Source organism: Podarcis vaucheri (genome assembly GCF_965113315.1).
Source record: "Podarcis vaucheri genome assembly, chromosome: 7".
Taxonomy (NCBI): Eukaryota; Metazoa; Chordata; class Lepidosauria; order Squamata; family Lacertidae; genus Podarcis; species Podarcis vaucheri.
In genome coordinates this window covers 89,052,058-89,078,778 of record NC_138765.1, presented here as the reverse complement: position 1 = coordinate 89,078,778, position 26,721 = coordinate 89,052,058, and the positions used below count along the sequence as shown (strand labels likewise).

The 26,721-nt window shown below is 48.6% G+C and overlaps 1 protein-coding gene across 1 annotated transcript in view; it reads right to left on the bottom strand.

Annotated features, from left to right (window-relative positions):
• The window catches only part of WSCD2 (WSC domain containing 2), a 103,077-nt gene that overhangs the window by 23,782 nt on the left and 52,574 nt on the right, over positions 1-26,721 (bottom strand). Inside the window, exons 3-5 of the mRNA XM_082230143.1 lie at positions 19,916-20,030; positions 14,878-15,062; positions 4,737-4,858 (exon numbers count right to left, since the gene is read on the bottom strand). Of these exons, the coding sequence (XP_082086269.1) occupies positions 4,737-4,858; positions 14,878-15,062; positions 19,916-20,030 (422 nt within the window). The remainder of the gene's footprint in view (positions 1-4,736; positions 4,859-14,877; positions 15,063-19,915; positions 20,031-26,721) is intronic.

Genomic DNA, 26,721 nt, shown 5'->3' with positions numbered 1-26,721 from the left:
GGCACGCCACAATGAGTTTGTGTTGCCGCCTCAGAGAGCTGGCTGACAACAGCAGGGGCAAGGCCCAAACTGTGTGCCGTAAGAAAGCAGAGATAGTCCATGGTGGGGTGTGGGAGACCAGGGTTCGAATCCCCATTTGGCCATGAAGCTCATACTCTCCAAGTCTCTGTGATAGGAATTTTGAGGTCTTAGATATATGGTAATGTTCATAACAGCACATACATAGATCAGCACAGGAAGACCAACTTGGAACCATTTTGATTCCTAAACTAAGTACAGTGGTGCCTCGCAAGACGAAATTAATTCGTTCCGCAATTCTCTTCGTCTTGCGGTTTTTTCGTCTTGCGATGCACGGTTTCCCATAGGAATGCATTGAAAATCAATTAATGCGTTCCTAGGGAAACCACCTTCAGACCAGGTCCGGGGACAGTCTGTCCCCCGACCTCTTCTGAAGGCTGGGGGGGGGACAGGGGCTTTTCTTTACACTGCCAGCCTTCAGAAGGCTGTTCTGAGGGCTGGCGGTGGGAGGGGAGGCCCTTCTTCCCACCTCCCGCCCCGCAAGCTCCGGGCGGCCGTGCTTCGGGTGACAGGCTGCCGCCCCGAGCCTCGCGCGCCCGGCGGGACCTCCTGCCGGGTGCGCGAGGCTTGCAGACACTCGCCCGAAGCAAGGGGAGCTCTCCGAAGGGCTCCCCGTGCTTCGGGTGACAGGCTGCTGCCCCGAGCCTCGCGCGCCCGGCGGGACCTCCTGCCGGGCGCGCGAGGCTTGCAGGCATTCGCCCGAAGCAAGGGGAGCTCTCCGAAGGGCTCCCCGTGCTTCGGGTGACAGGCTGCCGCCCCGAGCCTCGCGCGCCCGGCGGCACCTCCTGCCGGGCGCGCGAGGCTTGCAGACACTCGCCCGAAGCAAGGGGAGCTCTCCGAAGGGCTCCCCGTGCTTCGGGTGACAGGCTGCCGCCCCGAGCCTCGCGCGCCCGGCGGGACCTCCTGCCGGGTGCGCGAGGCTTGCAGGCATTCGCCCGAAGCAAGGGGAGCTCTCCGAAGGGCTCCCCGTGCTTCGGGTGACAGGCTGCCGCCCCGAGCCTCGCGCGCCCGGCGGGACCTCCTGCCGGGCGCGCGAGGCTTGCAGACACTCGCCCGAAGCAGGGGGAGCCCTCCCGAGGGCTCCCCGTGCTTCGGGTGACAGGCTGCTGCCCCGAGCCTCGCGCGCCCGGCGGGACCTCCTGCCGGGTGCGCGAGGCTTGCAGACACTCGCCCGAAGCAAGGGGAGCTCTCCGAAGGGCTCCCCGTGCTTCGGGTGACAGGCTGCCGCCCCGAGCCTCGCGCGCCCGACGGGACCTCCTGCCGGGTGCGCGAGGCTTGCAGGCATTCGCCCGAAGCAAGGGGAGCTCTCCGAAGGGCTCCCCGTGCTTCGGGTGACAGGCTGCCGCCCCGAGCCTCGCGCGCCCGGCGGGACCTCCTGCCGGGTGCGCGAGGGTTGCAGACACTCGCCCGAAGCAAGGGGAGCTCTCCGAAGGGCTCCCCGTGCTTCGGGTGACAGGCTGCCGCCCCGAGCCTCACGCGCCCGGCGGGACCTCCTGCCGGGCGCGCGAGGCTTGCAGACACTCGCCCAAAGATTTTAAAATGCTGGGGGTCGGGAGCGAAGCGTTCGCTCCCGCCCGCCAGCATTTTGGGATCGCCCGGGGCAGCGGAGAAGTCTCCGCTGTCCCGGGAAGGCAGGCGGGGGGGGAGCAGGGACCTTTGCCCCCCGCCGGCCTTCAGGAGAGGTCCAGGACCTCTTCTGGGGGCCGGCTGTGGGCGAAGGTCTTTGCTCCCGACCACCAGCATTTTAAAAGAGGTCCCCGGAGATTTCCCTATGGGCTTTCGTCTTGCGAGGCAAGCCCATAGGGAAATTCGTCTTGCGAAGCGCCTCCAAAGCAGAAAACCCTTTCGTCTTGCGGGTTTTCCGTCTTGCGAGGCATTCGTCTTGCGGGGTACCACTGTAAATGTTTTCTCTACAAGGTCAAAGTTGGAAACCTCCCCATTGTCTCTTTCCTCACAAATCCTGTCTTAAGGGCACATTTAAGATATGAATAGGGTGTGAGCCTGTGACCTGGCCCAGGAACTAAGTATTTATCATTACAAAAGACTGGCCAGGCTCCCCAGGCAATCCAATCAAGTAACCTGCCAGACAGGAGATAAACAAGGACGGGAGAAAACCAACATTCAAATTTCTGTTTTAAGACCGCCTTTTCTGTGATGTAGGTATGATGTATCTGAGGGGTGGTCTTAGGTTACACCCCTTCTGTGATGTATGTATGATGTTTCTGGGGGTGGTCATGATCTACAGGGTGACAATTTCAAAAGTCTTTATAAGGCCTTGCACGCCATTTTTCTGGGTCCCTCCTCTCTCCTGCGGGTGAGGGGAGCACCCTGTTGCAACAGATCAATAAAGATCAAGCTTACTAGCTGCTTTGCTTCTCAATATTCTCTGGTTGGCCTCTGTTATTCTCTCCTACCAATAGGGAACCTATGTAAGGATACCCCATAAGGGATACCCCATAAGGGAAAAGGGCAGATTTTTGTTTACAACATCTCCCAATTTGCCAGGGATAGTCCTGGAATTACAAAAGCTGCCTCCGCTTTCCTTTTTCCGGTTTTCTTGGAGAACAATCAAAAGCAGTGTGTGTAGGTGCAGAAACAGAGTCCTGTTTCTACGGGGGGGGGGGTGAGAATACCTGCACCAAAATGAAGGAAACTGTGAAGGTCTTCCTATAATTTAGAAGGAAAAGGTCACCAATCCACTTTAAATTTTCAACAGCCATGCTTCCACAGCCAGCCGTTTCTTAGGAAACACAGGGAGCGTTGATTCCTTTGTTGTAAATGGAGATTTACACTGTCTACTCAGAAGGAAGTCCCACTGTATTCAATGGTGCTTGCTCCCAAGTAACTGGGTCAAGACTGGGCAGCCTTACATGGCAATCCTAAGCATTTTACTCAGAACTAAGTCCCACTGAGTTCAATAGGATTTGCTGTCTCCTGATCACTCTCACAGTTTCTATTATTTCTTCTCCCCTTGCATAGCAGTCAAGTGTCCCTTATTTGAAGGGACAGTCCCTTATTCCAGTGCCATGTCCCGCTGCTATCCCTTATTGATGGATGTCCCTTAAATGTCCCTTAAATGATGTCCCTTAAATTTCAAAGGAAGCAGCTCCTCTCCCTCCCTCCCTGCCGGCCAGGGAGGAGGGAGACTCCAACTGTGTTGCTTGGCTGTGTTGCTCACCCAATAAGAAGTCTAAGAACGACTGGGGGGGGTGGAGCTTGCATGCCTTGTGTGTGGCTAGTTAATGCAAGCTGAGGGGTTTTTTGAATGCTGGACGCCATTTTGTTGCACGTGCTGCTGCAAACTTTGCAGTGCAAAGCCAGGCCGGGGATCCATCTTAAGTTGAGGCTGCATAGGCCTTGTGGTGCATGTGGTTCAGATTCTATTCAGTTGAACCTCTGGTTACAAAGTTGTTTGGACAGTGTTCTCAGAGCTACCAGCATGAGTTTGACCAGACTGCAGGAGGACAGGAATATTGGAGTGCCTGGAACAGGTGAGGCTACAGGTCCCTTCTTTTGGCTGCTGGTCCCTTATTTTCAAGGCTGCTGGTCCCTTATTTTCAAATCTGTAAGTTGACAGCTATGTCCCCTTGTGATTTATGTTAAATAGAAATTCAATCCCAAAATGATCTTGAAGGATGATGTTGGAATATATGTTGCAGTGGAATTGACAGTACAAGGTGAAAAGCTTTTGGTGCTTGGAATCTATGCACCAAATGAGGGCAGGTCAGAATTTTTAAAAAATCTACAAGCCACTCTTATGGACTGTTTGGATTACAAAATTGTCTTGATGGGGAATTTGAACTGCATAGTCTCAACAATGATGGATAGAACCCAAAGGCAAAAACTTACTAATGACGGGAGGCTACCAAAGACGTTTTTCGAGATGGTGGACAATTTTGATCTGATAGACATATGGAGATTGAGGAATCCAATGGAGAAAGGTTTTAAATTTTTTTTCAAATACACATCTATCGTGCAGTCGCCTGGACTATATATGGTTAACTAAAGACTTCACCCCAAAGAGTGAGTGACTAAATCTGAGATTTGCCCAAGGACTTGTTCTTGCGGTGTTGACAGAATTAAAATTGTCTCTGCAGGGTTCTTTTAGATGGCGGATGAATGATGCTTTACTGAGAAATGATTTGATTGTAAATAAAGCTCAAAAGACCCTCAAGGACTACCGTATTTTTTGCTCTATAAGACTCACTTTTTCCCTCCTAAAAAGTAAGGGGAAGTGTGTGTGCGTCTTATGGAGTGAAGGCAGGCTGTGCAGCTATCACAGAAGCCAGAACAGCAAGAGGGATTTCTGCTTTCGCTGCGCAGCGATCCCTCTTGCTGTTCTGGCTTCTGAGATTCAGAATATTTTTTTTCTTGTTTTCCTCCTCCAAAAACTAGGTGCGTCTTGTGGTCAGGTGCGTCTTATAGAGCGAAAAATACGGTATTTTGAGTCGAACCTAAATCCTGGCTCTGAAACTTTTCCCCTTCGGGGTTCCCAAGCTGGTGGCTCCCTCCTTTGTATGCAGCCAATCATTGACAGTCTCCTCCTTCTATCTGCAAGATCATACCCCTTGGGTTCCAATCCTTGGTCACACTGGAAGGCTTGTGACCCAAGCTTAGGACGTTGAGACACAGCATCCTTCATCTCTTAGCTAGCTTACCTTTCCCGTGCAGAAGTCAACGCACCGGTCCACAGACATGTTTCTCATGACCCTGCTCACAGGCAAAGCCAAGGAGATGTTATCCGGACGGCGGAAGCATCCGCGGAATATGGCGCTGCCGTCTAACCGGGAGAGGAGACAAAAGTGGAAGGAAGGAAGCATTTAATGGCTGAACTCCCAAAGTCAAAGGCACAGATGATCCTGCAGGATTCCCAAACTGTGCTGGCAAGCATCCTTTGAGACCCTGCTCATCTGGGCAGCTTCCAACAAAATATTAAAATTCAGTAATGCATCAAACATTAAAAGCTTCCCTAAACAGGGCTGCCTTCAGATGTCTTCTAAAAGTCTGGTAGTTGTTGTTCTCTTTGACATCTGGGGGGAGGGCGTTCCACAGGATGGGTGCCACTACTGAGAAGGCCCTCTGCCTGGTTCCCTGTAACTTGGCTTCTCGCAGTGAGGGAACCGGCAGAAGGCCCTCAGCGATGGATCTCAGTGTCCAGGTAGAATGATGGGAGTGGAGACGCTCCTTCAGATATACTGGGCCAAGGCCTTTTAGGGCTTTAAAGGTCAACACCTATACTTTGAATTGTGCTCAGAAATGTTCTGAGAGCCAATGGAGGTCTTTCAAGACCGTTGTTATGTGGTCAAGCATTGGGCCCCACACCCACCATCACAACATACAAAAAATACGTTTGAATCCAACCAGGGGATCATGTGACAAAGCCAACCATTTCCTTCCTGACAGAGTTCCCCACCCACCCACTTGTAGGCCATGGGTGGGCAACCTTTAGCCCTGTGTTTCAGAATACCTTTTGGCACTCCCCGTTTCTTCCAACCCAAACAGGACTATGGTGCCCATGTGCCAGTGTTGGGCAGGGGTGGTCAATGTGCTGTCTTCCAGATGTTACTGAACTACAACTCCCACCCTCCCTGACTAATGGGAGTTGTGGTCCAAAACATCTGGACTGCCTTTCTACAAACCAAGTCACTACTTCATGAGTTAACCAAACCATCTCTATCAAGGCTTCCTGAAATAATATTTGAACAGTCCTCTTTGCAGATTTAACCCAAATGACGACTCGAACTGGAATGACAGAGCGAATCCAAAATAGATTAGGCTTCATTCAGATGCTACAAATGCAAGGTGAATATTTGGGTCACTGTACATCTCTAGAGGGAGATGTGAAAAATCCTGTGGGTTACTGTGATGTAAGCAGACACCAAAGGATTGCATCGTAGGTTAATTCCTGGTTTTGTTTTGTTTTTTAAATTACCTAGGATTTATTGATCAACTGATAAGAGAGCTTTTCAATTACCATTTTTCTGGTCTTTTATAATGTACTAATATGTTGAAAATTGACCCCATTCAAAAATGAAAATGAAAATTAAAGTTCACAAATCTAGAATATTGGTTCTGTAAAGTTTGGCAAATAGCTTTCTTCAAATGAGAGATCAAAGAAAGTCGGACAGTTTTTGGCACTCTGGCATCTGTTGATTTTTAAAATAGCCAGGAATCTGGTAGAACAGTTCCAACTCTGTATAAAATGGTTTGGTATTTTAAAAGGGGAAATAGGATGAACTGAAGAAGGGTTAGATGAATTAAAGAAAACGAAATGTGGATTTAATTCACTGAGTCATTTTGATTTTGATTCTGCTATAGATTTTGGAGCATCTTAAAAAGCAGAGACATCACCTTGTCAACCAATGTCCGTATAGTTAAAGCTATGGTTTCCCCAGTAGTGATGTATGGAAGTGAGAGCTGGACCATAAAGAAGGCTGATCGCCGAAGAATTGATGCTTTTGAATTACGGTGCTGGAGGAGACTCTTGAGAGTCCCATGGACTGCAAGAAGATCAAACCTATCCATTCTGAAGGAAATCAGCCCTGAGTGCTCACTGGAACGACAGATCGTGAAGCTGAGGCTCCAATACTTTGACCACCTCATGAGAAGAGAAGCCTCCCTGGAAAAGACCCTGATGTTGGGAAAGATGGAGGGCACAAGGAGAAGGGGACAACAGAGGACGAGATGGTTGGACAGTGTTCTCGAAGCTACCAGCATGAGTTTGACCAAACTGCGGGAGGCAGTGGAAGACAGGAGTGCCTGGCGTGCTCTGGTCCATGGGGTCATGAAGAGTCGGACACGACTAAACGACTAAACGACTAAACATCAACAGCAGCAGCAGCAGCAACAACAACAACAAAGATTTTGGAATGCAGTTTCTCTGCGTCCTATATATCTTGAGATATCTTCCCCAAACTTAGTATGAGGGTAGATGAGGGGGGCAGTACTCTCTGTTGCTGTTTGGACATTGGCTGACATTTTGAATCAAAATGGTGGACCAAAACATGACTTCATCCATTTTTTGACATCGGTTTCGCCACCTCTTGAGATATTGTCACCAAACTTAGCACAATAGTTCCTGAGGTGAGATGGCAGGCTTTGTGACTGTTTGGACAACAGGCACCATTTTGAATCAAGACAGTTATCCAAAACTTCATTTTGGTGTGAACAGCCCACAAGGTTTCGACTGCCTCTTGAGATATCAACAAATTTAGCATGATGGTCCCAGAGGTGAGGATGAGGATCTATGTAGATGTTTGGATACCAGGCGCTATTTTGACTCAAGATGGCAGACTGAAATGTGGCTTTAACATGACTTTACTCCATTTTTGGTGTGGTGGAACTCACAAATTACACCATCCACTTAAAAACACAATATTTTTTAGTTTCTAAAAAATCCTGGGCAGCTCCAGGCATAGGCGATAGAAGAAGAAAAAGAATGATGTGAAAGAAAAATTAGTATTATCTACTATAAATTTTTGGAAAGCGTTTTGTCCATCTGTTCTCTTTGGGTTTGGCTGCCTCTCAAGTTATCATTGCCAAACTTAGCACAAAGCTTCCCAAGGTGGGGACGGCAGTCATAATCAATGTTTGGACGCCAGGAGTCATTTTGAAACAAGCTGATGGCTTGAAACATTTCTTTGGCATGCCTTCACCCATTGGGGGGCATAGGTTCAGTCGCCACTGAAAGCATGGAATCGTAGAGTTGGAAGGACCCCCAAAGATAATCTAATTCAGCCCCCTGCGATGCAGGAATCACAGCTAAAGGATCTTTTACAGGTGGCCATCCAACCTCCATTAAAAAAATTCTAACAACTGAGAATCCGCAATATTCCTAGGGGGTCTGTTCCAACTGTTGAACAGCTCCAACACTCAGAAGGTTATTCCTAATGTTCAGTTGAAATCTTTCTTGTCATTTGATTCCGTTTCTCCCCCTTTGATTCTGGTTCTCCCCTCCTGAGAAGCAGAAAACAACTTTGCTTCAACTTCCATGTGACAGCTTTTCAGATATTTGAAGATGGCTCTCATATCTCCTTGCAGTCTCCTCTTTTCCAGGTTAAACATGCCCAGCTCCTTCAGCCATTCCTCATAAGGCTTGGTTTCCAGTCCCTTGATCCTTTGGTTGCCCACCTCTGCACACTCTCCAGCTTGCCAACACCCTTCTTAGATTGTGGTGCCCAGAACACCAGGACACCAGATAGCGCATGACCAAGGCAGAATAGCAATATCATCGTCAGACTTGGCGCAAGCATTCCCAAGCTGGAGGCAATGGACTTTGTCAATATTTGGGTGCCATTTTGAATCAAGATGGCAGACCAAAACGTGAATTTGGCTTGACTTCACCCGTCCTTTGGCATAGGTTTGGCCAACTCTCAATATATCATCACCAAACTCGGTATGGAGGTGGGGTGAAGGTATTTGTTAATGTTCTTCTTTATTGAATTTCTATACTGCCCTTCATCTGAGGATCACAGGATGGTTTACAATATAAAAGCACAAGAATACAAAACATGGTAAAAAACAAAACAAATACAATACCCCCAGTTTAATTAATTGTTTAATTAAAGGCCTGGGAGAAGAGAAATGTTTTTGCCTGTTGCCTAAAGATTTGTAATGAAGGTGTCAGAGGAGTCTCCCTGGGGAGAGCATTCCACAAGCAGAGAGTCACTGCAGAAAACTATGGATACTGGGTGCTGCTTTGATTTAAGACAACGGAACAAAATGAGTCTGTGGCATGACTTCACCCATTTTTTTGGTGTGATGGTCAAAACTCACAAATGACATTGTCAGGGAACTTCCATTGGCTCAGAGGCGAGAAATAGAAGGGCAGTTGTGTTACAGGGAGCCTCCAAAAATCTTGCGTAGCAGTTAGTTCCTCTTCCGGGGAGGAGGGAAGCACCATCTCCAGGTGGGGAAGAGGTGCAAGGACCAGAGGGTGCTGGTGAGAGCCTTAACACCATTCCTGGGCAAGCCGGACAGGAGGCAAACACGCCCTTACCATCACCCATCCTGCGCAGTAGTCTAAGGATCAAAGAGGGAAGAAGAAGGCTTGGGGTAACGAAACGCTTATGTTAGGGGAGGTCCAAAAAAGGACCACTCCCGGATTCTGCTAGCGATTGAGCCAGACATGAGCTTTGGAGCTCTTCACTGTAAATAGTTTGCACCAAAATAAAACCTGTAAAACACAGGTTTGGAGTCCTGCCTGGTTATTCTTGAGCAACTGCAACAGCCATCTGACAGACACTATTTGGTTTTTTAAAAACACACACAATATTTTGGGGTTTCTACTGATTTCTGGGCTGCAACAGGCACTCCCCGAGAGTATATTTATATAGTAGATTGAATATTGTGTTAAATGGAAGATTCTTGTAGAGTATATTGTGCTTTGAAGAAATGTATTCTGAATCCTGAAATCCTGTTCAAAGGCTACCTTTGAAGGTGACTCAGAAACTACAACTAATCCAGAATGCAGCAACTAGATTGGTGACTGGGAGCGGCTGCTGAGCCCACATGACAATGGTCCTGAAAGACCTACATTGGCTCCCAGTATGTTTCTGAGCACAATTCAAAGTGTTGGTGCTGACCTTTAAAGCCCTAAACTGCCTCGGTCCAGTATACCTGAAGGAGCGGCTCCAACCCCATCGTTCAGCTGAGGTCCAGCGCTGAGGGCCTTCTGGCGGTTCCCTCCCTGCGAGAAGTGAGGTTGCAGAGAACCAGGCAGAGGGCCTTTTCGGTAATGGTGCCCACCCTGTGGAACGCCCACCAATCAGATGTCAGGGAGATAAAGAATTACACAACTTTTAGAAAACATCTGAAGGCTCAGGGAAGTTTTTAATGTCTGACATTTTATTATTTTTTTATATTTTGCTGGAAGCTGCCCAGAGTGGCTGGGGAAACCCAGCCAGATGGGTGGGGTATAAATAATAAAATTATCATAATCATCATCATTATCATCATTATTAATGGGGGATTTAATTTATATTTATATTTTAAGCAATGCTAATTTTAGTATAATAAATAAATAAATATAATGAAGAAAAAGCCGACCCCTTCCAATTTATTTGTCCAAGTTCTTTAACAGCACTATAAGCCATGAAGCCAACAGAAACTCTTATTCCTGTCATTTGGAAAATTGCATCTGTCACCAACATCCGGAATATTTCTAAGCAAGCTGCCATAGCTCCTCTTTCGCCGCTTTTATGCCAAACCACAGCTCTCCACTATTGATTTCTCCCTCTTTAGCAATCTTTCTCTCTCGAGGGAATTCTACAGTTCTCACGAACTCTGCACAAATCAAAAGCTAAAATTAATCTCTCATGGCCACTGGCCACCAATCGTTAACAGTCACTAAGGTTAGACCCAATGGGCTCCTCTTTCGATTTTTGAATTTGAAAAGCACTGGCGTGTGTGTGTGTGTTGGGAGTAACACAACAACACTTGTTGTTGGTTACCTGAACCAGTGGGGGTGTCAATAGATAGAAAGGTAACTTATTCCTCCAGCATCAACCCTTGTAACTGTACAGTAAGACTGCAACTTATGTATGTCTTATGCTTCCAGGGGTTGCACTTAAAGGCAAAATCATGCAAACTCAGAATGATCCCCAAAACTACCACCACTGTCAGAGATCTTATGAAATTGGGGGTGCAAAATGCAGGGGCTTTTGTTGCAAAACGCTGCAAAGATTCGCTGCTAGATTTGCTGGCTTCATTCTTCTACATTTTTCTGTGTTCCAAAATCTTAATAATTTCCATTGTATTCCATTCAGATATAATAATCCCTTATATGACAGCTACAATATTGTGGTTTCGTTCGTGTTGTTATGTCAGGTAATTTATAAAGTTTCAAATGAGGAACTCTGTAATCCTTATTCTTTCCTGCACATGACAAGTTTCTCCCCAGGATGTTTCCCCATCTATATATGGTGTTTTATTCTTCCTTCCTACAACTTTTGATGGTTTCTGCCACGCCTTGGGAGAAGCGGTTATCTCACAGTTTCCAAAAGTCACTGCATCACTTCATCCCGTGATTTGGCTTCCAGTAAACAAGCCATCTTCGCCATTTCTCCAGCCTAGGAAGAACGGTCTGAATCCAGACTGCAAATAGTTAATCCGAAAGTTTCTATTCCCGCAGCTGGTAGACTCCTTTCTTCCCTGCCACTGATTTATGGCCAATTGTCCTTATCTCAAACACACTCCTTTATGAATAACGGAGGTTTGGGAGGACTTTGCTGCATATTTTCAAAGCATAGCGATTCCCCCCACTTCCCTCTCAGTTCCTTTCTTTCACGCACACAGTTCCAGTTTTGTTAAATTCCAAATTTACATTCCAGTTTCTTCCTTTGTAGTGTAGATTGCATTCCAGGGAGGGTTGCCATATCATAAATGTAGAGAAAAACTGCACCGTCTCTCACTGAATGAAATCCCGTCTCAATCCAAACCTTTTAAATCCTTGTAGCTGGGTTCGTTTTCGCAGTTTCTCATCTCCAGCATGCGCCTGTAGTTTACCCCAGTTAAAAAAACAACAACCCTATTAGCAGGATTGACTGTGGTTCCAAGAATAGGATTGGAAGGTCGTGGCAGCCGGAATGCTCCATGCACCCAGTGCCTTTGCCTGCCCTCATATTCCACGGGGAAGCGAGTGCCAGGCCGCCAGGCAAACTGCGGGTGAGAGCCAGGTTCCTCTTTCCACCAAAGGGGAATGCAGGGAATGCCATTCCCCCATCATTTTCTGATTAGCTCTTTCTCTCTCTCTCTCTCTCTCTCTCTCTCTGGGGTTGGAAGAGGTGCCCATCCCCTGGTGCACAGGAAGTAGGAAAGGCACTGTGAAAACACCTTTTGGCCTTTACCTTCGCAGGCTTGCTATGGACAATTGTGCTTCCTCCTGCAGGTTGCCAGCTTGATCTAGCTGCCCCATGGCCCACCAAGGTTCCCCCATAATCTCTTCCCTTCCCCTGCCTGCCTGGATTCTCCTCTCTGCCGTTGACATTTAAGCACCAGCTAATGAGCCTCCCGGCCCACCTCCTTAACTACAGAAGACAGGGAGGAACGCAATGAATGCAAAATTAGAGGCGAGATGCAGAAAAGCCTTTGAGAGCAGGGAAGAGATCAAAAGCCTATTTCAAACTCATTAAGGCAGCTCAAGCACCTAGGCCTTCCTTTCCCTGCATTGCACTCAATTGGTCGGCTGAGAGTGCTCTGGGAGGGATTCCTTCCCTCCCACAAACACCTTCACATTTTCCAGTCCCAACTATCCAAGGCTGCAGATCGCCAGTGTTCACAAACGCACCTCAAGCGTAGGATTTGAGATCATGGCGCAGCATCCAAAGGACCTCAGCTTTGGTTTTGAAACCCAAGCTTTCTTGTTGTTGTTGTTTAGTCGTTTAGTCGTGTCCGACTCTTCGTGACCCCATGGACCAGAGCAGGCCAGGCACTCCTGTCTTCCACTGCCTCCCGCAGTTTGGTCAAACTCATGCTGGTAGCTTCGAGAACACTGTCCAACCATCTTGCCCTCTGTCGTCCCCTTCTCCTTGTGCCCTCCATCTTTCCCAACATCAGGGTCTTTTCCAGGGAGTCTTCTCTTCTCATGAGGAGGCCAAAGTATTGGAGCCTCAGCTTCACGATCTGTCCTTCCAGTGAGCACTCAGGGCTGATATCCTTCAGAATGGAGAGGTTTGATCTTCTTGCAGTCCATGGGACTCTCAAGAGTCTCCTCCAGCACCATAATTCAAAAGCATCAATTCTTCGTCAGTCAGCCTTCTTTATGGTCCAGCTCTCACTTCCATACATCACTACTGGGAAAACCATAGCTTTAACTATACGGACCTTTGTTGGCAAGGTGCTGTCTCTGCTTTTTAAGATGCTGTCTAGGTTTGTCATTGCTTTTCCTTGTGAAAATAAGAACACAGAGCCAGCTGGAACAGGCCCATCGTCCAGCATCCTGTTCCCACAGTGGCCAGCTAGGTGCATGTAGGAAACTAGCAAGCAGGACCCAGTCACAAGAGTTCTCTTCTTGCCGATGATTTACAGCAACTGTTAATCAGAAGCTTAACTGTCTCCAACCATGGAGGCAGAACATACAGCCATCTCTGTGCACTCCTGGAGGAGCGAGTTCCATAGTTTAACTACTGCCTAGTAACAGTAAGGTAAGGGAGGCGGGTGGTGCTGTGGTCTAAAACAGTGACCCTCTTGGGCTTGCCAATCAGAAGGTTGGCGGTTTGAATCCCCATGACGGGGTGAGCTCCTGTTGCTCTGCCTCAGCTCCTGCCAACCTAGCAGTTTGAAAGCACACCAGTGCAAGTAGATAAATAGGTACCCCTGTGGCTGGTAAGTAAACAGTGTTTCCGTGCACTCTGGTTTCCATCACGGTGTTCTGTTGTGCCAGAAGTGGTTTAATCTTGCTGGCCACATGACCTTTTTTTTTTTAACAGCCTAGTAAAATTACCAGAGGGTATGTAGCAGCTGCAGCTGTAGTGAGGGTACAGTGTGGAGGGTGTAGTGCAGGGGCCAGCAAGCTTACCGCGCCTTGGGCCGGTGTCTCCAGCGCCAATTGCGCAATGGGCCAGAGGGCGGGGGAGCGCATGCCCATACACGTGCACACACGCTATTTCCGGCACACTTCCGGGTTGGAGGAGCCCCGGAAATAGCTTGTGCGCATGTGCATGGGCCTCCTCTGACCTGGATGTGCACCGGAAATAACGCTTGCGCATGCGCAAATAACGCACAAGCTATTTCCAGTGCTCCTCTGACCCGAAAGTAGGCAGCAACACAGCGCAGCATCGGTAAGAGTGGGTGGTGGCAGCAAGCAGCGGGGGTCGCTGCGGGCCGGATAAACACGTCCCTCAGGCCTTATCCAGCCCACGGGCCTTAGTTTGGGGACCCCTGGTCTAGTGTTCTGCAAAGCCACTTCTGAGCTAGGGAGGAGTTGGGGTTGCGGGCTTCACGCCCCTCCCCACACTCGCGGGGGCTGGCTGATAGCCCCCGTAATACTAGGGGAATCCTTGGACGCGTCATCCCCCTGGCCAGCCAATCGGCTGGCCCGGGAGGTGTGGCCGGCCCTATTTAGGGCCAGGGCTGGCCATGCCTCAGCTGTTCAGGTTTCCCCTCCCACCCATTAGGCTAGGCTCTCCGACTTTGCTATGGACTCGGGTTTGTCGCCATCGAGAAGCCTGGTAGGAATTTTTCCAATTGGCAGATTGGCACCAGCCACTTAGTTTTCGCCTACCTCGTAGCAAACCGTCACAGCTCCTTGGTATTGGCGGTTAGGCATTGGTATTGGTATTGTTCTGTAGATGGAAGAGAGGAGGAAGCGCCATCACCTGCACCACATATTGAGGGGTATTCCTATAAAGGATTCCGAGGGGCATGGCCTTGTCCTAAGCCTATGGAGGTGTGGGCCCACAGCACGCCCCCAAGTGGTGACCCCGGGGAGCTCCTAGTTGATGTGCATCAGCAAGACTCCCCCTACTGGTGGTTAACCCGTGCCGGCTTTCATGCAATCAGGCTGAAGCCGGTTAGATGATAGAACCAATGCCTAAGCCAATACCGCCCAATTCCTGTAATCAATAAAGTTGTGGCCTAATTTGACCCATTAACTCTAATTCTTGTGTCTCGTGTCTTTATTTCCGAGGGGAGAGGTGGGAACTCACCACGCAGGACACATGCCTACACATCCCTAATAGCCAACAGCATCAGAGTTACTTCCCTTGAGCTATTAGGACACCTTGATCTCAATGCCATCAGCCCCAGGCTCTGCTCCCTTGGGCCGCCCTAGTTCTCGATCCCAAACGAGTCAATACTTACACCTCCTTGCAGACTCTTGGGCCAACTCCAGGCGGTAGATTGAGAGTCGGTTCACCCCACCACAAATGTTGCTCTTTTCTCCCTTACACTCCATGTTGCATTCCGAATCACTGACGTTCGCCGCTTGGATCTTGTGGCCACAATAGCATTCAGCCCCAAACTCTAGGCCTGCGAAGAGGTAACCCCTGGAAAGGAGAGGGAGAGAGAGCATTTTGTTTGGAGGTTTTGGTGGTGGTAGCGGCGGCCTGTGTTCAGATTCAGTGGCTGGACTTGGCTACCCGAAAGCTGAACGTTTGTGCAGCTGACCTTGGTCCTGAACAGCACCTTCCGAAATCTCATGCTGTGCAGCCCACCTAGAAATTGGCCACTTTGCAGGTAAAGGATGTCCTCCTTTTTTATAATATGCTGAGATAAAACAGCTGCTTAGTCTTGAAAGAGAACAAAGTCAGAAGGAAGGAAAGATAAGAAAAGGAGAAAACTAAAGAAAGAGAAAGCGAGAAAAAAGGAAAAGAAAGGGAAAAAACAAAACAAAGAAGAAGAAAAACAAAAGGACTTCTGGCTCTCTTTGCTGCTGCTACTTATGATATTCATTCCTTAAGATCCAACCATTCTATCTGCTATAAGCCACTATTTTTCCAATCTTCAAATACAGATATTACAAGTTCATTTTCTCTTTTCATGCGCAAAAAGTCCATAAGAAATGTCCAATCCTTAACAAATGTCACTAATGGCTTCCCTCTAATTAAACACGTTAACATTCCCATCTCAGCCACGTCCAAGAGCTTTATCAGCTGTTCTTCGAACATGGCTAAGCCGTCTTTGTGCAGATAGCAACCAGGCGAGGGATGCTTCCACCGTAACTGCCTCACCACAGAAAGGCTGCCTGCACACAGAAGTTGGGAATTGCTTTCTATGCGCAGGGAGCAGGGCCGGCCAGGGCTTGGTGAAGCCTTCGCCCCAGGCAGCAGGCTCCTGGTAGCTGGGAGGGGTAGCAGATCCAGCCTCTGAGAAGCTTGCCATTCACTGCCTCTTGGACTTCTGGGCTGTCTCCTCCTCCACCACCTGTCCTTCGCCAGCCTCCCTTTTCTCCTCTGCCAGCGCACTAGGCCTTCCCTGGCCCGTCCCCAGTCTCCTTGGGCAGCAGCAGGAGGAGGAGCTGGCCGTGGCAGTGCGGGACTTGTGGAAGAGGAGATTGCGCAGGGTGTTATTTTCAGTTTTGCCTCAAGTGGCAAAATGCCCTGGGCCGGCCCTGGCAGGGAGTTGTGTGTCAATGTTGTTTTTCATGGGGTAACACATTCTATGGTCCCTGGAGGCCTTTGCCTCACAAAATTCCTTTCCTTCCTTCTTTTTCTTTCCCACTTTCCCCTCTTTTCTTTTCCTTTTCAAAAATATTGTACGCTTCCGAATGCGGCGCTGCGTCTTCTTACGTTTCGTGGGACAACCTCAAAATTTCTCTGGCACACACTGGGAAGTTTCCCCTGTAATCCGAGGAGGCCCTGACCACTGAAGATTGGGATTGCCTAATTTTGATTCAGATTTGGGGGTCTGAATCTGGTTAAATCAGGTCCGTACTGATCCAAATTGAACCAGGACCCTATCTGAACCAGTAATCCTAATAGGCATAGAGCATTATATGTATAATAATGAAGATAATACGCAATAATTGTTTGTATTTTTAGTGAACCGGGCCAGGGATGGGGACACTCTCGTTGAGATTAAGCAGCAAGGGAGGGATTTTGGGGCAGGGTGGGTTAGGGCCTGTTCCTAATATCAAGTATATTTAGAAAATTCCATCCACATAGTCCCCATCCCTAGTACTACTACTACTAATAATAATAATAATAATATATTTATACCCCGCCCATCTGGCTGGGTTTCCCCAGCCACTCTGGGACGGCTTTCAACAAAGTATTAAAATACAGTAGTCTGTTAAGCATTAAAAGTTTCCCTAAACATGGCTGCCTTCAGATGTCTTCTAAAAGTCTGGTGGTTGTTTTTCTCTGACATCTGGTGGGAGGGTGTTCCACAGGGTGGGTGCCACTACTGAGAAGGCCCTCTGCCTGGTTCCCTGTAGCTTGGCTTCTTTCAGTGAGTGAACTGCCAGAAGGCCCTTGGCGCTAGACCTCAGCGTCCGGGCAGAACGATGGGAGTGGAGACGCTCCTTCAGGTATACTGGGCCGAGGCCATTTAGGGCTTTCAAGGTCAGCACCAACATTTGGAATTGTGCTCGGAAACGTACTGGGAGCCAAAGGAAGGAAGACACCTGGACAGTTAGAGAGCTGGGCTGTGGGCCATTGCCTGCCTCAGTTTCCTAGAGTGTTCCTCCTGCTGTTCCCTAGGCCTCAGAGCCTGCTATGTTTGGGGAGACAGGGGACCCTCTAGTGATGGGTCCTGCTGCTCTGGTTCCTGTGCACTGACCTCCACCCCCTTGCCATCCTCCATCATCCTCAAGAGTCCCATTATACCAACTAAGGCTGTGAGGAGACTGGCCTGTGCCATGGTCCAGCAACAGATACCAGACAGATACCAGATATCCTATACACCCAGTGTCCTCGCTACAGCCCTGCTGGAAATTGGTCCTCTGAAGATGCTATTTGCATTGCAAGGAAAGCTCCCGTTGTCATGGACACAAATAGCAGCTGTGGGGGGGGGGGCTGTGTTCACTGGGAAAATAACATGGGGGGAGGGTTAAAAACCTCCCCTCCCCCGCCACATGGCTGTTTCAATCTGGATTCCGCATCTGCAGGTCCTTTCTCAAAATCCTAGGCTGGAGTATTGTTTAGTGGTTTGGGGGGTGCTGTTAATTTTTGGTATCTTTATTTTGAATCTCACAATTTATGTCGAAATTGTTCAAATTGGTTGTGTACTTTTTAAATGTTTTGTTTATGACTGCAGTGGTATCTCGGTTACATACGCTTCAGGTTACGGACTCCATTAACCCAGAAATAGTGCTTCAGGTTAAGAACTTTGCTTCAGGATAAGAACAGAAATCGGACTGCGGTGGAGCGGCAGCGACAGAAGACCCCATAAGCTAAAGTGGTGCTTCAGGTTAAGAACAGTTTCAGGTTAAGAACGCACCTTCGGAATGAATTAAGTACTTAACCCGAGGTACCACTGTATTATTTTTGTTATGTTTGTAGTTATGTGTTTCTTTTACATGCTGTAAGACGCTTTTAACTTTGGAAAGGTGGCATAGAAATAAAATGATGGGTGGACATTCACAACTGAGTCATTCTCAATTCCCCTACTGAGCCCAACTAAAACACTCTTTGAGACCCTCAAAGACCTCACTGTGAAACAGTTTAGCACAATACAAAATGATGAGCCAAGACCATCCACCATCCCTCAGCCTGGCCTACCTCACTGAGTTGTTGTGAGGATAAAAATGGGTGTGTGGTGGGGAGAAGAAAACCATGTACGATAGCCCTAAACTCTCGGGAGGAAGGCAAAGAAAAATAATCCACGATAATTAATTCATATTTGAAATGGAATTGTCTTGGGCCAAATGTCCATTGGGCCAATTTCCTGTTGCAGTTCTTGCTGCACAGATGTCTTCTGTGCGAAGAAGCAATTTGGGTTGCTTCTTGGCGCTCGGTGCCGAATGATTTACTCAAAGCGAGCAGGAGGAAGCATCACTTTTCAAGAGAAAAAAATCTCCATGTGCCTTATAGATCATAGAGTGGGACACGAACACATTACTTAAAGGCTAGGCAGGTTGGGGAAGCCAGTATGATGTGTGTTCTGCAATTGAAGCGATAAGTAAAAGAGACCCAGCAGGTGCTAGTGATGTGGCAAGATCCTGGGCCAGAAAAACAAGGTGGGAAAGGCTCCAGAGATGTTTTCTTTTAACCCAGAATCCCACATCTGAGAAGTTAGCTACATCCTCACTCACGTTGCTCCACACCAGGGAAGCAGGTCCTTTGCCACTGCTGGTGTCATTGGACTCCAGCTTCCCTCATCCCTTGCCATTTGCCAATCAATCTTTGGCCTTTGCTTCTGCAAAATGAGATTTTAGGGAAAGCGGACCCTAACCATGTTTCTGCCACAGGCTAAACTTTCTCTTGGTACCCCAAGCTGCTGTGAAAGGTCCACAGAGACCACGTTCCCATCATACGTTTAAAGCACTATAGACTTGGGATAGCTCCGTTGCTAAAGCACGATATTCTTAATCTCTGGGTTGTGGGTTCGAGCCCCACGTTGGGCAAAATATTCCTGTATTGCAGGGGTTGGACTAGATGACCCTTGGGGTCCCTTCCAACTCTACAATTTTATGATTCTGTGATTCTGTGAATACCAGTCACGGCTTCCCCCAGAGAAGCTGTCATTTGCTAAAAATGCTGATATTTGTTAAGAGACCGCTGTTCCCCTCCCAGAACTACAATTTCAAGAGTTCCCTGTGGAGAGGAATCGGTTGTTAAACCATTCCGGGAATTACAGCTCTCTGAGGGGAACAGGGGTCTGGTAAAAACTCTCAGCTCCCATGGTTCTCTGGAGGATGTCGTGACTGTTTAAAGTAGCATCATGGCATGGTGTAAATATGGCCTCTTTTGAGCCTTATCTCCCAACTGAGCCTTGCCTGTGACCTTTGCTCCTTCGGTTGTTAGAAGACCCCTCTTCCCCTCCCAGAGCCACAATTCCCAGAGTTCCCTGGGGAGGGAGACGGACTTGCTAAAGCGCCCCAGGAATCATAGCTCTCGACAACTCAACAAAAACCACAGCTCCCAGAATTCTCTGGGGGAAGAAGCCATGACTTAAAATGGTTCCCTACTCTTTTTCTGCAGCTACTGCAGGTTCCTCTCCGCCAGCGTTTCTAGGCTCCCCGTCTTGTCGAGAGAAGGCCATTCCACTGCAAATGAGGCCTTGCCTCCCCCCCCCCCAGCGTGGAAAAAAAATATCGATCTTTCGAAATTATTGGGAGGCGGTGAGGGAGGAAGAAAAGCAACCACGGGGAAAGAGCCGAGCCTCCGGAGCTGACAGGAGAGAAATACATTTGATGCCTTGGAATTAATGAAGTCCCAGCTCTCTCTCGCCACCCTACCGTTCGGCGCAGTTGTCTTGGCAACGGAACAATGTCATTTTTTTGTAGTCAAAGAAGGACACTCCGCGCAGGGCTCTCCGGTGGGTGTTGTCGACGTAACAGCCGATGTATTTTGCTGCGAAAGGGAGACAGGTGTTAAAAGGAGCTGTTCTTAATTTTAATTTAATTTCCCACTACTGGTGTCACCGGCCCTTGTTGAGGGACACCACAAACAACCAAAATCATTCTTTATGCTTCACATTTTTTTATTCGGGGAAATCAGGGCAGTGTCCCTCCTCATGCACGTCAGAAGAACATGCTGGATAAGGCCAATCCTGTTCTCGCAGCGGCCAACCAGGAGCCCCACAGCAAAACCAGCAAGAGCATTGGCTCCCAGTACATTTCCAAGCACAATTCAAAGTGTTGGTGCTGACCTTGAAAGCCCTAACCGGCCTCGGTCCTGTATACCTGAAGGAGCGTCTCCACCCCCATCGTTCAGCCCGGACACTGAGGTCCAGCTCCGAGGGCCTTCTGGCAGTTCCCTCATTGTGAGAAGTGAGGTTATAGGGAACCAGACAGAGGGCCTTCTCGGTAGTGGTGCCCGCCCTGTGGAGCACCCTCCCTTCAGATGTGAAGGAAATAAGCAGCTATCCTATCTTTAAAAGACAGCTGAAGGCAGCCCTGTTCAGGGAAGTTTTAAATATTTAACGCTGTATTGTTTTTAATACTTGATTGGGAGCTGCCTAGAGTGGCTGGGGAAACTCAGCCAGATGGGCGGGGTATAAATAAATAAATAAATAAATAAATAAATAATAAGAGTCATCTCCTCTCCTAGGGTTTCCAGTAACTGGGATTCAGTAACCCTGCTGCCTCCAGCTATGGAAGCAGAGCCGAGGCTTGGTAATGGACTGGACAAGAGCCGTTTGACGCATGTCGTACAGGCACTAAGTCCCTTTCCGCAGCCATTTTTTGCCGCCGCCTCTATCTTCCACTTTTGCTAAGCCCCCTCAGAGCATTCAAAGACAGAGTTTAACGTTCAGCCACGATGACCTGAGTTGCTGCATCCGTTCCGCTTAGCGACACACGACACACTGGGTGCCTGAGAGCAGAGGCAGCGCTGCCTCCTCAGTAGGAACTCTCTCGTTCACTGCTGAGAAAGTCACGGGGGAGGCTGCTCTTAAAGGGATTGTGAGGAGAGCATGGTCCCAGCGCCTGGGGAGAGATCAGGCATTTAGCAATGCTGTCGTGTCCCAGATTTCTGTATTTCCTTTTTCAAAAATGAGCCTTGAACAACTTTCAGGGAAGAAATTATCCATTGTTGTGTACAACTTGCCCAAAAGCAGACATCGGTCACGACACGATGCCTTGCTGCCTTTTGGCAGGGAGGAAGTGGCGCGGGATTCTTTTGAACTAGCAGCACAACGAAATCACAACGAAACAGCATCTCTGAGCAGATCTATAGGTTTAAAGCATGGAATCAGATCCGTATAATTGTAGAGTTGGAAGCAACACCAAACATAATCTACAGTCGTACCTCGGAAGCTGAATGTCTTGCGAGCCAAACATTTTGGCTCCCGAACAACGCAAACCCAGAAGTGAGTGTTCTGGTTTGCAAATGTTCTTTGGAACCCAAACGTCCGATGCACGTTCCATGGCTTCTGATTGGTTGCAGGAGCTTCCTACAGCCAATCGGAAGGCGCAAACTTGGTTTCTGAATGTTTTGGAAGTCGAACGGACTTCTGGAACAGATTCCATTCGACTTCCAAAGTACCACTGTATTCCAACCCCCTGCAATGCAGGAATCTCAACTAAAGCATCCATGACAGATGGCCGTCCAACCTCTGCTTAAAAACCTCCAGTGAAGGAGAGTCCACCACCTTCAAGGTGAGTCGGAAAAGCCTTAAGGTCCATAAATAGCCACACCCTAGTCGTCCCGGGCCCTAAGGAAGTTAGATTAGCCTCAACCAGAGCCAGGGCCTTTTCAACACTGGCTCCAGCCTGGTGGAACGCTCTGCCTCATGAGACCAGGGCCCTGCGGGATCTGATTTCTTTCCGCAGGGCCTGTAAGTTGTTCCGCCTGACCTTTGGCTTGGAATCAATTTGATTCCCTCCCCCTCTTTCTTTTGTCTTTCTCCTCCTGTGATGAGGCTGCATTTTAATGTTTTAATGTTGTATTTTAATCTTCCCTGATTGAAGTTGTATTTCAATCAACTTGTTTTTATTATGGGTTGTTAGCCGCCCTGAGCCCGGCCTTGGCTGGGGAGGGCGGGGTATAAATAAAATTTATCATCATCATCATCATTGTTATGTACTGAAGTTCTCACCCTGGGCCAGCAGGGGGATACTGTAGATAGTTATGCAAATAAGGGATCGAAAGTGACGTTCAGTGATTGGATAGTTTTAGAAAATTGTTACAGTTACGTGGTACTGGAGCTCTATATAAGCAGGCTGACTGAACCCTTCAGTTCGGTTCTGTTCTGGCCTCTGAATAAACAAGAGCTGTTTGAAGAATCGCTGTGTCGTCTGATATGTTCACCCACAACTTAACAATCATCATCATCATCTCCGGCCAGAAACACGATACACATTTTCTGTGCTATCTGTAAAGTAGCCCAAAGTGAAAAGGCAGGACCAGGGTGGAAACTGGTGGGTTTCAAGTCTCCTATCGAGACAACCAGGCAGAAGTCAGCTTTGCCACTTGAGTCAGCATGATCCTGACTGGTTGGCAGAGAAGACAGCCTGCCTCCCCTTCCTGGGGGTGGCTCACTCTATAGTCCAGCGCAGTTGGTGGCAATGAGGAGGCTTGCAGCTATGGCTGGAATTTCTTGTCCCTGAAACAGCAGCTCAAGCGAAGCTTCATTTTCCCATCTTCAGTTCCTCCAACCCTCCCATCCACCCCTTTGGATGCAATAAAGAATGCAGCGGGTCCTGTTGGGCAGAAACTTTGGCAGTGCGCATCGCTCAGGCTGTTTGTTCAGCGAAGCGTAGCTACTGCCATTTCTTACGCCTATTAAGGGGGGGGGGTAAAGGAGGGGAGGACATTCCTCTCCAAGTGCCAGGTGGGCAGTCAGCTGTTCTGTAATCTGTTAAAGCCATGCCTATTAATATGGCCTGACAAGGAACCTGAAGTCTTACTGATTAGGACAGAAATTGCCAGAGGCAGGAAGCTGTGAAAATATCACCTGCTGAGCCAGCCTCGGAATCACAGAAATATAGAACTGGAAGGAGCCCACAAAGCAGACGAGGGTTTAGGGGAGCGTTGTCGGTTTGCCCGCACCGGGCGCCGAGCCGAGAGGGCACTGCAACAATGACTTAGAACAGGCTGTCTCAAACTCGGCCCTCCAGATGTTTTGAGACTACAGTTCCCATCATTCCCTGACCACTGGCCCTGCTAGCTAGGGATCATGGGAGTTGTAGGCCAAAACATCTGGAGGGCTATGTTCTCCGGCTATGTTCACACAGCAGTTTATTCCATTTTCATGACTTTTCTCTGACTGTCAAGCTCTGCTTTATATTTGAGCTTTCACACGATGTAAAAGCCACTTGTGGAATATAGCGCAGTGCCATGCTCGTTTCTGTGTCATTTCCTTCTGGGGGGTGGGGTGGGGAATTTGTTTGCAAATAATATGGAAACGAGTGCTAAACTTGTGCTATATTCAAGAAGAAGCATTTACGTTGTGCGAAAGCTCAGATATAATGTGGGAAATTAACACATTGTGCAAATGGAATTCGCTGCCATGTAAATGTAATCCTGATTTCCTCATTAAGCAACTACTCTATTCCGAACTTAAAAATGGAAAGCGTAATGCTGGTGGTCAACAAAAGAGTTTTAAAGACTGTCTCAAGGCAAATCTAAAAAAAAAAAGTAGTATAAACACAGACAACTGGGAAACACTGGCCTGCGAGCGCTCCAGTTGGAGAACAGCCTTTACCAATGGTGTCATGAGCTTTGAAGACACTTGAACTCAGGACGCAAGGGAGAAACGTGCTAAGAGGAAGGCATGCTTGGCAAACCCTCACAGTGATCAACTCCCGCCCGGAAACCTATGCCCCCACTGTGGAAGGATGTGTGGATCCAAAATTGGCCTCTACAATCACTTACGGACTCACTGTTAAAACCGTGTTTATGGAAGACAATCTTACTCCGCTACGAGGGATCGCGAAAGAAGAAGAAAAAAGAAGAAGATGTCCATTCACATGAAACGAAATTCACTTCAGGAAAACTAATGGAATACAATTAGTGCTTAGTGTCCATTTCCATGTTATTGGGATCCAGGAAAGGAAACTATGTTTGCAGCCCCTTTAGCCTGGAAAACCACGGGAATAAAGCGGTGGCTCCATGATCACTGCAGATGGTGACAGCAGTCACGAAATTAAAAGACACCTGCTTCTTGGGAGAAAAGCAATGACAAACCTAGACAGCATCCTAAAAAGCAGAGATAACCTTGCCAACAAAGGTCCGTTTGGTTAAAGCTATGGTTTTCCGAGTAGTGATGTATGGAAGTGAGAGCTGGACCATAAAGAAGGCTGATTGCCAAAGAATTGATGCTTTTGAATTATGGTGCTGGAGGAGACTCTTGAGAGTCCCATGGACTGCAAGAAGCTCAAACCTATCCATTCTGAAGGAAATCAGCCCTGAGTGCTCACTGGAAGGACAGATCGTGAAGCTGAGGCTCCAATACTTTGGCCACCTCATGAGAAGAGAAGCCTCCCTGGAAAAGACCCTGATGCTGGGAAAGATGGAGGGCACAAGGAGAAGGGGACGACAGAGGACGAGATGGTTGGACAGCGTTCTCGAAGATACCAGCATGAGTTTGACTAAACTGCGGGAGGCAGTGGAAAACAGGAGTGCCTGGCGTACTCTGGTCCATGGGGTCACGAAGAGTTGGACATGACTAAACGACTAAACAACAACAAACAGCACAGGGTCCTTTCCTTCTGTTTTCATGGGCGAAATCTCAGGAAGGGCAGAAGCAGGCATGTGTGGAAAGCGCAGTCAAGTAGCAGCAAAGCCCAGTGACATTTGTTGTTGTGCCTACTGGGAGTGAATGACAATTCACGCAACATGCCAGTAGACAGATCAACAAGCCACAGTTCCACAACACAGCAGGTCCTGCAGTGTGAAAGAAATGTTAGAAAACCGGGACAGAAATTCAAGCAGCGTGAACTCCATATATGCCCACTTGACTGTGTCGATTGGCAGAACTGGCATAGTTCCAGGTGCCATACGATGCCTGTTCTGCAGCTGAAAGAAATCAATATTTCAGTGTGGCAGCATTTGTACACTGTGGAACTCCCTGTCTTTGGACATCAGACAGGTGCCTTCACCCTTTTTGACGCCTGCTAAAAACACATTTGTTTGGAAAAGTCCACCCATATGTTCAGCTTTATTTATCCTACCATTATTTTAACTTTTCAAAAGTTTCAAATCATTGTTGTTCGTTTTTATTAGCAATAATTTTATTGCCCCCCTTTCTCTTAAACCCATTTGAGATTTTTTAAAACAACTGAGCAGCATATAAATAAATACTGTACTAAATATATAACAATGAGGAAAGCTAGCACAATATTCCCCACGCCCCCTTCTGCCTCCCATCTCTTTGCTGGACTCCAGTCATGTCACACCAGCACACAGCAAGGGACCCAAATTGAGCGTGGCTCTCAGAAGACCCTGCTCAGCAACTGTCCAGGATGAGGCCCTTTATCTGGACCTCCAAGAGGAGGAGGAGGAAGCAGCAATGGTGGGCAGCGTATGGCAGAAGACAGGGACAGGTTTGAACTTTGAGGGCTGTGGCTTTTAAAGGAGAAGTGAATTTTTCGCTTTGCGTATCTTTTCAGCAAGAGCAAATCAGGTTAGCTCACATTATTGAAATGTAAACAGCTGAATCCCCACCCCACCACTAGTGGAGCACCCCATATCTCCAGCCATCTCTTGCAAGGCTGCTTTCAATAATATCAAAGGCCAGCTGATCTTGGTCCCTGTCTCCTAGGAAGAAGCAGCAAAGCTCTGGAGCAGGCCAATATATTTTGCCAGTGGTGGCGGCGGAGGAGGAGCAACTAGGGCCTTCATACCCCACCACCTCTGCCCCTATTGCCTTAGGTGGACGCGGGTGGCGCTGTGGGTTAAACCACAGAGCCTAGGACTTGCTGATCAGAAGGTCGCCGGTTCGAATCCCCACGACGGGGTGAGCTCCCGTTGCTCGGTCCCTGCTCCTGCCAACCTAGCAGTTCAAAAGCACGTCAAAGTGCAAGTAGATAAATAGGTACCGCTCTGGCGGGAAGGTAAATGGCGTTTTCGTGCGCTGCTCTGGTTCGCCAGAAGTGGCTTAGTCATGCTGGCCACATGACCCGGAGGCTGTACGCCGGCTCCCTCGGCCAACAAAGCGAGATGAGCGCCACAACCCCAGAGTCGTCCGTGACTGGACCTAGTGGTCAGGGGTCCCTTTACCTTTACCTTAAGGCCAGTGGCGGCGGCGGAGGAGGAGGAGGAGCAGCTAGGGCCTGCATACTCCACCACCTCTGCCCCTGCTGCCTGAGGTGGCATGAGAAAGGGGGAGAAAGGGGAGGCTGGAGAGAAGCAGGCACTGGAAGAGGAACATTCAGGGCCGTCTGAAGCATATCCGGCACCGTGGTGCAAAGCTCCCTCTGGCACCTGCCCCCCTGTTTCTCAGAGTTTTTTTTAGGGAGGACGGCGCTGCTGGCAGGGCTGGAAGAGGCAGGCAGCGGCTGGAGGGCAGCTCCTCCGGCGGGGAAGAGACGGAGGCTGGACGTGGCGCCTCCCGGCTCAGCTGGCTGCTTCATGCCACAGTGGCCATGGCAGACGGAGG